Source organism: Onychostruthus taczanowskii, unplaced genomic scaffold (genome assembly GCF_017590055.1).
Source record: "Onychostruthus taczanowskii isolate IOZ18803 unplaced genomic scaffold, ASM1759005v1 scaffold5, whole genome shotgun sequence".
Lineage (NCBI taxonomy): Eukaryota > Metazoa > Chordata > Aves > Passeriformes > Passeridae > Onychostruthus > Onychostruthus taczanowskii.
Genome location: NW_024502568.1, coordinates 18166290 through 18180277, shown reverse-complemented (window position 1 = coordinate 18180277; position 13988 = coordinate 18166290). Strand labels below are relative to the sequence as shown.

General features: G+C 41.8%; 1 protein-coding gene across 2 annotated transcripts in view; it reads right to left on the bottom strand.

Moving 5' to 3' along the window:
- Positions 1-13988, bottom strand: part of MGMT (O-6-methylguanine-DNA methyltransferase) — a 134960-nt gene that overhangs the window by 119644 nt on the left and 1328 nt on the right. For both annotated transcript variants that reach the window (XM_041415580.1, XM_041415581.1), the window contains exon 2: positions 7397-7440. In XM_041415580.1, the coding sequence (XP_041271514.1) occupies positions 7397-7420 (24 nt within the window). In that variant the 5' untranslated portion in view covers positions 7421-7440. The remainder of the gene's footprint in view (positions 1-7396; positions 7441-13988) is intronic.

Here is a 13988-nt window from a genome sequence, read left to right as displayed (position 1 = left end):
GGAAATGCTGTTTAGTTCCTCGCACTTCTGTGGAGCTGAAGAACCCACCCAGGTGCCTCAGGAGGTTTCCCACACGACCTTGCTCCATGCTGGGCTAGCAGGGAACCACACACTGCCTTCCAACACTAAAAATTACTCTCAGAGGACCCCAGATTGCACCAATCATAGGAATTCCAACCCATAAAATCTGAATTTCTGAATGCGTTAATCCACTGGAATCACTACCTGCAGGTGATTCCCTTGGAGGTGTTGATACCCACCCCAGGAGAGGTGTGACCAAGCACCACCTTGTTCATTTACTTCCCATTCTCCACAAATTTATCCCAAAAACTCCATCACTTCCCATTCTCCATAAATTTATCCCAAAAACTCCATCCAAGTCCTGACATTTGCATCAACAAATGAGCTACAATTCACAAACACCTGCCCTGTTGTGATGGTGCCATAGAATATCAGGGACTCACCAAAAAAGACATTTGTTGAGTTTGAGGATGATCAATAAATGCCAGGGAAGCTGCTTCTTCATCTTAATTACAGGAAAAAAACCTACCAGGCCTGAACTCCTAGAGAGTCCTTCTTTTGAGTATCTCAAACCTGCTTGCTATTGATTTAAGTTTTGAATTAGAATTCAATCAAAGCTTCACATATTGGATTTAAATTTAAGGGGAATATATCAGAGTTTGGCAACTTGCTTCTTCATTTCAGCCACCCTTCCTGATGCAGTAAGTTTGCATCCTTCTCCTAACAAAATCCTTATCAAATCCCATCAGGCAAAGCAAAAATCCATCACAAACCAATGTTTGCAAAATGATTTTAGTGTCAAAAAGCCTCTGCCACTGATGAGGCTGCCCATGCCAGTGGGCCACCCATCCAAGGATTTCACTGAATTACAGCTCTCTCCACATCTCCTTAATAGTTTAAAACTTCCTGTATTTGTTTTACTGGGTTTTGCCTGTTTATTTGAAAGGAAACAATCCATTGTACGTAAAGAATATGGGAAAAGATATTAATAGTAAAGGTAATGCATTTCTGCACATATAGTAAAGGGTGGAGGGTGATTTTCCAACCTTGTGGGCCTTGTCTTAGAGGAAAAAGCAATTTTTTAGTGTTTCAAGGCAGAGAAAGATTTAAGGGCTGTGAATAGAAGACAGGATCCATGCAATCAGAACAATCTAAAATTCTACTCCTGTTAATATCTTGATTAATAATCTGTATTTTCACCTTACAAAAGCTACTGTTCCAAGAGAACAAAGAGTTTATGTACTACAAATAATTTTACTGCAGAGAAGAAAGAAGGAAAGAGTTTGTTGGAATTTTCACACTAAAAGTGAAATATATTGAAAGTTGAAGTGAAATATAGTGGAAGTTTAATATATTGGAATATTAGTATCACTTTTCTATACTGGAATAAAAGTTAGAGAGAAATATTTAATTCTCAGTCTTTTTGCTTGTTATGAAATGTCTGATTTATTTCCAAGCTAAAATACCAATTTTTCTAAAAGCTGCTTCCTCCTCTTGAAAAAAAAGTCCAAAGATTTCCAACTAAATAGAATGGTGTGAATTCCAAATAAATAAAAGCTGCTTCCTCCTCTTGAAAAAAAAAAAAAAAAAAAGAGTTCAAAGATTTCCAAGTAAATAGAATGGTGTGAATTCCAAAGAAAAATGAAAAATATGAAGTTGTGGGTGCCCCTGGATCCCTGGCAGTGCCCAAGGCCAGGTTGGACACTGGGGCTGGGAGCACCTGGGACAGTGGAAGGTGTCCCTGCCAAGGCAGAGTGGAACTGGATGAGTTTTAAGGTCTTTTCCAACCCAAACCACTTTGGAATTCTGTGGTAAGGATGTCCTGATCCAAACACACCCTAAAGGTTTAACATCTTAATCTGGACAGCTGAAGATGTGAGAAAGCTGCCCTGAAAGCCAGGAAGCTCTGAAACCCACAGGGAGCTCTGACCAACATCCCTCATTACTTAATGAAAAAATAATTTCTGAACCAGATAATGCCTCATTCCAGTGCCACTCCACTCACACTTCACTCACAGCATCCTCCAAAAATACGGAAAACTATCAGTCCAAAGAGAGACAAGAGCCTCACAGGTTTTAAATTAAGACAAAAGCTAATTTTTGAGGAAAAGAAGATGTTGCTTAAACCGAAGAATAAAGTCTTGAAACAAAACAATTCTCTCGGCGTCTAATCTGATGTAATTCTGTCAATGCAACCTGCTAAAAACAAAGTAACTTTCAAAATTACCTTTAATGTTGTAAAATACAAGTCCTCTGTATCCTGCTGCAGGTTCCTGTGGACTGAACAACCCTGACCTGGACACAAGACACCTCTTTCCCCTCCACAATCACTGTCCCTGCTGGGTGCACTTCTCCTTCCTACAGCATCCAAAACAAGCTGTCAGCTTTCCAGCAAAAAGCACTGGAGATCCAGGTCTGTGGAATTCTCTCCTGGCTACAGGAACAATAATCACCTCCCCAGCTGAGCCCCTTGAACAAGAGCTGCACTGACACCCTGCAGTGCTCTCCTGGTGTCTCACTGCTTCTCTGAGTAAATCTAACCCTGGTTAAGCCAAACCTGTAACTTCAGAGGGTATGAAAACAAAACCTCCTCATTTCCTGGCGCGGGGAGGTTTGGAAAGGAAATGTCAGACAGACTGGAAGCAAATCCAGGGTTAGTTTGGGGTGATCCAATTTCTTTACCTTCCGAAGAACTAATCCCATAAAAATGTGAAGGTACAGAATCAAACTGCATATTCTGAACATATACAAATATACACTGGCATAAACACTCAAAATCAGTGCCCCTCTTCCCTTATTCAAAGGCCCACTTCACACAAGCCCCCGAAAAACCAGGGGGATATGTGCTCACATGGAGCAACATTTGCTTTCTACGGCATTTCAAAAGTCTTCGAGGAGAGCAAACACGTAATTCTTTATTAAACAATCAAAGACAACAAAAGCAAGTTCCTGTTGTCCCATCGCATTATCCTACTAATCCTCTTTGGATGGCACCCAGAAGCCCCCGAAATGCCAAGCTGGGGAAGTGCCTTTCCAAGCAGTGGTCGCCTCTGGCTCTTTGGCTGCGCCTTCAGTCGGCTGCTTTGGCAGACGGGAGCAACGACCAATTCCCAGCACCCAGGGCTGGCCCTGACTGCTTGATTTTACTGGAAGGGCACTGCAATTGTAATAAACCCATTTTAACTCCCCTGGAAGGGGCAGGTGGGTCACTGCTGCTGTGCTCCACACTCAACAAGTGCAGTTTCATCTGCTGCTCGCGCCAAGCCTGGATCGGAGCTGGTACTTGAACAGCAGACCCCACCAGGCTGTTCAAACAGTTATTCTGCTCTATTATTTCATCCAGAACCTCTCCAAACACAAGTAAACACATCCTGCTTCTTTCCCCAGCTATTACTTATACAGGAAATTTAAATGGGCTGCAAGCACAGCAGCCACGTGGCACTTAAAGCATAGATACCATAATAAACCACATATTTATCAATCAGGATATTGATATCATGTGGTATCAATAGCACAAAGCAAAGAATAACACCTGATGATCTCTGAGGCGCTTTCCTACCCAAACAATACTCAGCTTCTACTTACACACAGCACAGAAGTGTGGTGTTAATTAGTTTTAAAAATTCCTGATCATGGTGGGGACACGGAGTTATTCAGGGCATCTCATCAAACTGGGGGCTACCAAGAGATATTAAAATTAATTAAACTGGGTAAGGAATGGAGCAGCAAGGGAAGGGAAAGTGGACAGTGCCAGATATTCCTGGAATATTTAGATTATGGCAACAAGTGTGCACCCAGTTAGTGGGTACCTGCAAATCCCACCAGGAACCAGCCCAAAAGCCACAAGTCCTGGTGTCACTTCCAAGGGGAGGGGAAGCACATTGTCCTTCCCATCCTTCCAAGGACCTACCAAAGGGATTAAGTCCTCCAGCTCCTCATTTTTGAAGCTGGAAATCCTATGGTAGAAGATTCAGTTAGAAGCACTACGAAGCGATGTTACATTTTGTTGAGTTGTTCAATATATTAATATTGTCAGAGGGAATAAAGCACTGATTCGTTTATACTTGTAATATATTTATTTAAAAATAATTAAGGAAGTGGCTTCCAAACAATTAAAGAAATAAATGTACTATAGAATCAAAAATCAATCTTAACAATTAGAGGGTCCCCCCCATAAAAGTATTTTGTTGTTACTGGGTTCAGTTTCAACAAGCCCCTTTCAACTCAGGATATTTCATGACTCCATGAAATTTCATGCAAAGGAGAAGTCATGGTGCAGTAATCTTAATTTTCCAGATGTGTTCATCACATCACATTCATCAAGAACTCATCAAGAATTAAATCCAAGGTATTGGCTACATATCTAGTTATCTATATACAGTTACAATTCCCTCTGTGCTGTGCCCAGTTCTGGCTTCCATGGGTTGGGAGGGCTTTTCCAGCCTCAGGGATTCTGGGATTTGAGGACCTACTCCTTGAAAACCATCGAGGGGCTTGCTGTGAGAGTGTGTTCACACTTTTCTGTAAGAGGTTGTACTCTGAGGCACAGGGAAATACAAAATTCACTGCCCAAATCAGCACCTGACATAAATGCACACACAGTGAAGCTGGAGTGCTCGGCTCTTACAGCTCTGCCTGATGTAAATACATGGCAACTACTCCAATACAAGGAAAACAGATGAAATTTTAATCAAATGAGCCTTGTATCAGGTTCAGGAGAACTGAAAATGGGCTAAAAATGAAAAAAAACCAAAAAAACAGCAGAAGAATGACTTTAATATTGGGTAACATTTCAAGTTTTTATCACCTAAATCCACAAAATTCCTGATCTGCTCCTGCTTGTCTTCTCTGCAGAGATGGAGTCAGGACCAGCTAAATAAAAGATAATGCAACTAGGCATAACACAATAAAAGATATTACCTTCCCAATGCATTATTGCTGCCAATTATAAGAATCACTTCAACTTAATTTCAAAGGCACAATCACCCTCAACTGTAACAGTCTCTTTTTTAAATTTCAAACAGTATTACATTAAGGCAATAACTCACCTTCCAGCTATAATATCAGTCTCCCTTATTGCAAAAATACATTTCATAAATACTTCTCATCGACAAGTCAAGCTAATTCAGGTTAATTTTATTGTATTTTGGTGCTATCTCACATTTGTGTGCAATTACCTTTATCATTTTATTGCCGTGCCAGAAAGTAATCAGAACAATTATTTGAAAAAGGAGGGGTATAAATTCTAAATCACACTTGCTGGCATTTTTGATAAAATAGCAGCTTTATCTCAGGAAGTGGCAGGGACATGGGATAAATCATGCATCAGTCAAGTGTAGCTGACCCCCAAGTGCATTGCACAATATCAGGAGTGCTTCAAAAGAAACTTTCCTATATAATCCATCATTCTTTATAATACCAAAATAGCTCTACCTGAAGAGTAGGAGCTGGAGAATAATAACAAAATAAATCTAAGCAATATGAACAAAACCATTAATAGTGCTCCTTAAGCTGAAGGAGAGTCAGGAATCTGAGTTGTGTGTGAGGCAAGAATTTCGCTGAAATTTCTGAAGTGAGCAGAGCAGCAAAATGTGTATCAGGGAGTCACAAAAAAACCCACAAAACACAGGGAAATAAATACAGACAGAAGAGGTGTTGCAAAGATTTGTATAAAAATACAAGAGTATAGTCTTGGCACACACACATCTGGATTTTCCTGCATTTGTCCATCCCTGCTCAAGTCAGGACAAGGGTTTCACTATTAACAGAGCAAAGCATCAGGGTTAGTACAAGAATCCATTTACTACCTTCAAATTTAACTGCCAGAAATCCAGCGAGGAGCAGAACGACATTCAGAGTTTTCTAATGAAATACAAAACCTGCCCCACTGTCAGAAGAACAACAAACCCCCACCCAAATTCCTAAATACTGAGATATCCTGAGGTTTGGTCACCCAGAACCCAGCCACCTTCCAGCCCACCCAAACCCAAAACTCATCTCTGGTCACTGCAACAGAGTCAGGGATGGAGTGGGAGGCACAGGCAGTGATTATGGAAAATTCCCACGTCTGCCTGCTTTCCCAAAGCATTTTCCAGCAGCCTCCTTAAAAACTGTTCAGCACATTGCACGGGTGATAATTGATTCCTGCAAATCCATGGCCAGGCACACGCTGGGTGTCACCCCAACGTGGGGCTGTGCAAACTGATCACACACTGAAAACAGCCCGAAAATCACCAATTACATCAGGACATAAATATTTAATATGCATCCAGAGCACAGGGAAGTGTCTGCACAGTCCCCACAGTGGAGTTGGAGTGTTTTACCTCAAACCTTCTGTCTTCCCACATATCAAAAGGGGAAAACTCCCTGAACAGCTCAAGCTGCACCTTTCAACTCCACGTGAGAGAGGGGGAAATGAAAAGGTTAGATAATAAATTATTAGTTTTGTGTCACTTGCCAGCTATATCACACCTAGCCTGCAATGAGAGGGAGCCAGGGATTCACCCTCCCTCTGCTAAAAGGTGTTTGCAACTGGAAGATGCATAAATGTGACTAAAAAGATGATGTTCAAAAGAAAAAAGTGAAGCAATAATTTATTTACCTGGATTTCTTCCTCAACCATTCTGTTTTAAAAAACAAAACCGATTTGCTTTTGTAGAAAAGAGGTAAACAACACAAACCAGCAAAATGCTCCTTCCTAAGCCACATGACATTATGTAAAGCAGATTAAAACCACAAGAGATGCCACTACTCAGACATTTAGAGCAGTGACAGAAGTTGCCAACAGGAATAGTTAGAAATCCAGGTGTGATCGTACCTGAAGTGTTTTCCTAGAGGAACATTGCTAATGTTACAAAAATAGGTATTCCACACCAAAAAAAGGGTATTTGTGTCTTCAAAGTTAATTTCAACTATTTCAGGGAGACAGCTATAGACTAACAATGTGTTGATGCCCTTCTTTCAGGAGAGTAAATTGTCTGAACATTTGGATAAACATCCATGTTTCTTATTTTGCTACAATGTCACTGACCTACGCTTACATCACTGAAGCATCAAGCCTCAAAATTAAGCCTGTTTTTCAGGGAGGTGTTTATTATTAGGGAATGGAAACAGCAACAAAACGAAGAGAGCAGCTCTGTCCTGTTATTTATGCTCTGTGGCAGATGGATACGTGCTGGGGAAAGGTCCACTGATGCCTGTTACCAACCATGACAGAGCTACAGAGATTTACAATGCAGCATCAATCTTGTCAACTGGATTCCTAATCCTGACTGCTGGGCACTGGGGAAAAAACAAACTATGTTACGTGAACTCTTTTGTAATGCTGGACTTCCAGTGGACACCTCCCTGCAAAGGCATTGCACTGGAAACTTACTTTGGGAACCAGCCTCGATGCCATCGTGGAGGAAAAGGCTCCACCTGGAAGGAAAAAAAGAAAAATAAATTCCCAGTTAGATTGTTAAATCTGAATTCCACAAGGAGAACTGAATATCCGGTATATCCACCTCTCTATCAGTTTTTAAACAAGCTCCAAGTTTCAGTAACAGAATTTCCAAAGGGAGTTTGGTTTTTTTTTTATAAACAACATGGAATTTTAATGTTAAGTCACCCACTTGTCATGAGTCAAACAAAAAAATCAACAGATGGCACACTGAAGAGCTCTTCCACAACAAGCACTGCACAACTCTGATATCTGGAATAAGAATGCCTTCAAAGATAAAAGTATTAATTGAATAATTTTTTACAGGCTGTCATGTACTTCTAAGCGACTGAGTAAAACGAAGAGCCTTTTGTGACTTAGGAAATGCCACATTTTAAGGCATGAAAGTGATTTTAAAGCAAGTGGTTGTGATATATTCTGGCTTTAAAAGCACAGATTTCACGCCACTGAGTACCTAAAACATTTTAACTTCAATTATTATAATTCTAGCCTTTAACATTATTTATATAATTAAAAAACCACAACTGGTTCCTTTTTGCTCTCCCCTTGGAAATAAAGGATATTTCCTATTTCTTTGGCATTTAGCTCCCCCTTCTATGTTTTTCTTTAGTGCCACTCAGCTAATATCACTCTGTCTTTGAAAGATGTGGAAGAAACACTGTATTTTTTAAAACCAAGGAGATTATGTGCCAAAGCTCAGCTTCACAGTCCTGACTCACAGCCAGCCTCGATGGGAACTGCTCCACTGAAATCAGGGAATCACACTCCATGGCCAGGGATAACTGTATCCACTTCAGAAATGCTAAACCTCTTAAAAATGAAATTATACGAACATCCCAGGCTTTCAAAGACCCCTCCTTGAAGTCCAAAGCACTGACAGAACACATGGCCACTTCCCAGCCACTTAAAACCAAACAGCAACATTTAATTTTAATATTTCATCTTACTTAAGTGTTTAAAATTAAGACGAATAATTAGTATTTTAACTATAGTAACAAGGCGGGCACTGCAAAGAGAACTCACTGCATTCTTAAATGCAGGTCAGGCAGATAAGCAATTTAATAGAACTACTTAAAATATCTGTGATAGAGCTAAAAATAACATAGCAATTTATTTCTATTGTCACTTCAGAGCTGGGTCTTTCAAAGCACCCAGAAACGCTCAGGCTTTTTAGATCTTCCTGAAGGGTAAAGCAGAAATCCTTGCCTCAACAATCAGATTGTTGGATCCAGGAGCTCATTTCAAACCCTGGTTGAGCTCCATCTGCCCACCCAACAAGGCTTTCCTTGGGTGACCAGAACCTGGTTGTCAAACCAGGCATGTCCAAATCATGGTGCTTAGAAGATTTCTGACAGCCAGGCTGGGGGAATCCATACAAAAAAAAAACCTTGGAAAGTCCAAAGCATTCCTTCAAAATGCACCTCAGCCTTGCAAAGACTGTCTTGCTGGAGGAGGTCAGTACTTGCCAAAAAGCTGAAGGGATCTCCTGAGGGTGGCTTTGAAGGCAAAAAGCCAAAACCTCTTTGGAGCAACACACCTTGATCAAATTCAGTGATACCACTTCCACGGTGTGGAAACTGAGACACCAGCACCAAGCCTCAAAAAACTGAAACCTTCATGCCAGCAATGGCTTCACCAAAAATGGGAACTCCATCCTGCATTTGCAGAGTGGGATAATTAAACTGGAGGGACTGACGAGCGGTATGGGAAAAATAAATAGCTGACAATCCTCACTAGCCCAGAGCTGCCAAGGAACAGTGATACCCATCTCCATCTCCCCTGCCTCAGCTTCCCTTGGCCATTCCAGCAAGATGTTCCCAAGCCCCCCACAAGCTCTGCTCCCACCCAGGAGCTGCACTGAGGGAGCAGGATGCTCCCAGGACACCTGAAGATACACAAACACCTGCAGGAGCTCAACGGTGCGGGAAGCGAACACATCACAGCGAGAATCCCAAACCTCTGGATATGTCAACAGGCCACAAAGGTGAAGGAAAGTCAGAGGTGACATCAAAAACAGATCCCTGAAGGGCAGGAAATCCTTCAGTTATGTTTTGCTCATGATCTAGAACAGAAGTCGTTGTGCTTTGAGATACTTCCCTGCTTTTTTTTCCCCCAGGACTGCAGCCTGATGAGTACATGTGATGGCAGTAAGAACTTGGATTAATAAAAAGTATTTTTTCTCAGTTCATCAACTTTTAAACACTAAAGGAAGATTCTCCTTGAAGGATAAGTCCTCGGGACCCTCAACAGAACACTCTGGTTCAGCACTAAAATTAAAAACCAGCCATTACACCAAGTGACTGTATGAACAAAATTCCGTATGAAAACATTTAAAGTACATTAGATTTTTGGTCAAGATGAAAGCCTGAGAAAGAAAAAAAAAAATCCAGCAATCTATTCTAATTGGGTTCCCATGGTAACTGTACAATTGGGTTTTTCAGTATAACATCCCAAAGGCCCAATGCACACTTGTAAAATATACTTCAAACAGCCGGAATTGTTTTTACATTACAGCACTCCCAGGAAGATCAATTACTATACATCCCCACCCTAACTATTAGTGGCAGGAGATGTTAACACTATTGGCCATATTAACATAAGTCATGTAAAAAACCCCACATATCACCATCATTATATAAAACTAATTACACACTTCAGATTCATCAAACACGTTCCGAGTAATAAACCAATACCAGTCTTGTCACCAGATCATGTTTACTGAATGCAAGAAATCAACCCCAAATATATGCCAAAGCATTTTTGCTTCTCATATTGATCCCAAGGATAAACAGAATCAATCATTAATAATTACATTATAAGATGACCCAGAGGGTTAATCATATTCTTACAAAGTCTCGCTGAGGAATCAAATATAATGGCACAAAATGGCAACTGAAAAGCATTTAAATCGAGGGCCAGCTGCATTAACAATAATATAAAATAAAGCACATTAAACTCGTGCAATCAGTGAAAATAGTATTATTGGTAGGTTTTAAAAAAATAATAAAACAAGCATTTTTTACTTCTCTGGGAGGGTGGGCAGGCCCTGGCACAGGGTGCCCAGAGCAGCTGGGGCTGCCCCTGGATCCCTGGCAGTGCCCAAGGCCAGGCTGGACACGGGCTTGGAGCAGCCTGGGACAGTGGAACTCTATGTTTCTAGGTGTGGGAAGAGATGTTCTTTAACCCAACCAACCCAAACCACTCTGGGATTCTATGATCTATTTTAAAAATTTGTTTCAGCTGAAGCACTTTGCCTTCTTGGACCCAATTTCACCTCTCTAAAGCACAACCCTGGCCATAGAGCCAGATTTTACTTCCATCCCACTGCCTAAAACCTCCAAGTTAAAAGGGAACGATGATCCAGGCCCACTAAGCAGGACTCCAAACCAATTAAATTCCTTTTTATTTCAGAAAAAAACCACCAAAAAAATCCCAAACCAAGAACTGTGGCCAGCTTGAATAAATTCCATCAACCATCAATCTTTGTATTTCATGAAGTCAGCCACGAACCAGAAGTATTTCTGATGTCAACAGGAGACTGTCAAAGGGTAAGGGATTTCCCTTTTCCCACACCCTTCCCACTACACCTCTGCTCATCCTTCAATCCAGCAGAGCAGAGTGCAGGGAATGTGAAGTTGTGGGAATTGTTTCTGCAGGACACAGGTGACAGCAGAAGTGTCCTGTCCCCACCACCAGCCCAGGCTGCCAAAGCAGGCTCGTGCCTGCCACATGCTGAACACTCATCTGCTGGTTTTATGATGTGAAACAGAAAAAATAATCTTTTAACAGGGCCTTAAGTATACTTTAGGTGTTTATTAAAAAGTGTAACTAATTAACAGACCTTCTGCACACTTGAATGTACAAACAACCCAAGATAAGAGCGTTGTTTGCCTTGTGCTGACTGATCTAAAGCACTCAGATAATTTCAGTATTCCTGATGATGATTGTGCAGCAGCAGCACTGACAAACAGCATTAATTCTTGCTATCTGCCAATGCAGGGTTACCTGGAGGGACCTAAATCTGCACGTGGAGCACAGAGATGGCAGCATTCACACAACAAAGCAGCTCTGACTCCAGTGGGCTGTGCTAATATATCTATTAAAATACTGATTGCATTGATCTGCACTAAAAGGTGGCATTTGTATAAAAATGAAAAGCTAAAGTGCATCCATCAGATCAAAACTCCAATTATTATTTATTCCCCACTGCCAAGCTGCTCAAGACTCCAGGCCATTGGTCAATGCTGCTATTTTAATATTCAACTCCTATTTCACTCAAAAAGCAGAGAAGAAGTCAGAACTTTTGTTTTAATGAACTCCCCTCTTCTTCTTTGCAATTAAAGGTGATTTGCTCAGGTATTTTTAATGACCTTCAGAATATCTGCTGCATCAGGGAGAATTTCAGTTGCACGTCCAAGTTTTACAAGTGACATGAAAAGATACCTGAATTATCTGTATCATTTAATTTGGCCCAGAATAAACTGATACTCCTGACAGCCACCAGGACATGGTAATTGAGCTGTCCAGATATAAAATAGTAACTAAGGAAACAATTCTAAAAAGTATTAGCAAAAAGCATCAAAATAGTTACATATTCCAAACAACTTCTACAATTACTCAACTTCATTAAAATCCAAACACACACAAGCCTTATTGGCATCCAATAAATTGCCTTGACCATAAGCAGCTCAGTTTTAAAACTACATTTTGCATTTATGAAGAATACTTCAGCACAGGTATGGCTTTAGAGTTTGGTTATTCCTCCAGCTGTGTGTTAAACTTCATGCTGGCCCCAGCACACCTCTGCTGGGTGACATGTCAGAAATACTAAATTCAACAGGGGTTTTTTCTTCCATTAGGAGGATTTTACCCATTTTTCCTTCAGATAAATCAGCACAATTACTGGTCAGTAACATTCCCAGCTATCAGCAGAGGGAGGGAATTCAGCTCTGGAATTCCGCTGTAAGGACACCGAGCCTTTCACTTTTTAATTACAGCACTAATGAAGTTAAAGCTCCCAAACCTACCCCAAACACATGCTGGAACCTGTCACTACCTAAATGATTCCAAACCACCCAAAATTAAAACTTCATCCTCCATTTTCCCATCAGTTACATTCTCCTCACCAGTCCAGATATCTTATGAACACTGGGTAAACGAGAGAATTGCACAATCCGTCAATAAAATAAACGTATTTTCAACTCCTGTCCAGATGACTCAAGTTGTCAGTAAAAACTGCCACCAGCGCTGCGCTTGCAGAAAAATGTCCATAAATGCATTATTGCGACTGGCAGATCGATGTCCATAATAAAAACAAATAGAGTTAACAAGTGCTGGCTGCTCCGAGTTATGCCACGGCTGGGATGTGTATGCAGCTTCCCTGACAACTTCTGGGAACGGGCAGTGCCAGCTCCACAGGCAGGGAGCACCGTGCTGCAGGGAATCTCTGCAGTGCCACAGGGAACGTTAATGCCTGCAGGGGGGATTTAGGAGCTCCACGCGTTCAGAATTTGACATGGGAACGGAGCTCCTGCTCAAAAGGCTGAACCCTTGCTCCATCATCGTACTGGGAAGGAATTGTTCCCTGGCACAGGGTGCCCAGAGCAGCTGGGGCTGCCCCTGGATCCCTGGCAGTGCCCAAGGCCAGGCTGGACACTGGGGCTGGGAGCACCTGGGACAGGGGAAGGTGTCCCTGCCATGGCAGGGGTGGCACTGGCTGGGATTTGGGGTCCCTTTCCAACCCAAACCATTCTCTGATATTACTCTGTGAACTATGAAATAACAACCGAGCAGCAGAAAGGCTTTTTTTTTTCAGAAATTAAGTGTAATTTAGGTCAGATGTGTCCCAGGCAGAACAGCTGACTGGTCTGGAGGCTGCTGTTTGATTTTGACACCCCAACACACCTGGACCTCCAATTTGTTCCCATGAAGTTCTTCCAGCACCAACACCTGAACAACCACCCAGCAGCCCCACAGGTGAGGATGCCACCAGAGGAGGGGGACAAGGAAATGACACACTGCCAGAGCAGCCAGCACCCTGAGGGTTAATTCACAGGCATCATCTGTCCTCAGTCCTCCAAAACCCTTATTGTATAGGGAAAAAAGCCACCACAAAAAGAGCCATCCATGTGTCTGACATGCCCTCCTTTGGATTTTTGGCACTCTGCTTCTTCTAGGTGTTTCCCCTGCCTCCAGTCAGTTTAACCAGAGCTGCTCAGGTGCAGCCTTTCCACCTCAGCCACACTTCCCATAACAAACATCCTGCTTTTCCTGCACAAGTCCTTAACTCAGCCATTCAGGACAACTCCAGGAATCTTCCCAAGGGCAGCAGCTTCTCCTCCAGGCCCTGATCCCCTCAGTGATGCCATGAGCTGATCCTCTGCATAGGTGAAGCATTAAACAGTGGTGACAAGTTAATTAGAGTTATCAAGAGGTAACGCAGCCACGGGAACACAAGTTGGTCTCTAACTACAACAGTTTCCTATAGAGCTTCTGTTCTCCTGCTGGAATAATTGGTGTAATGAAC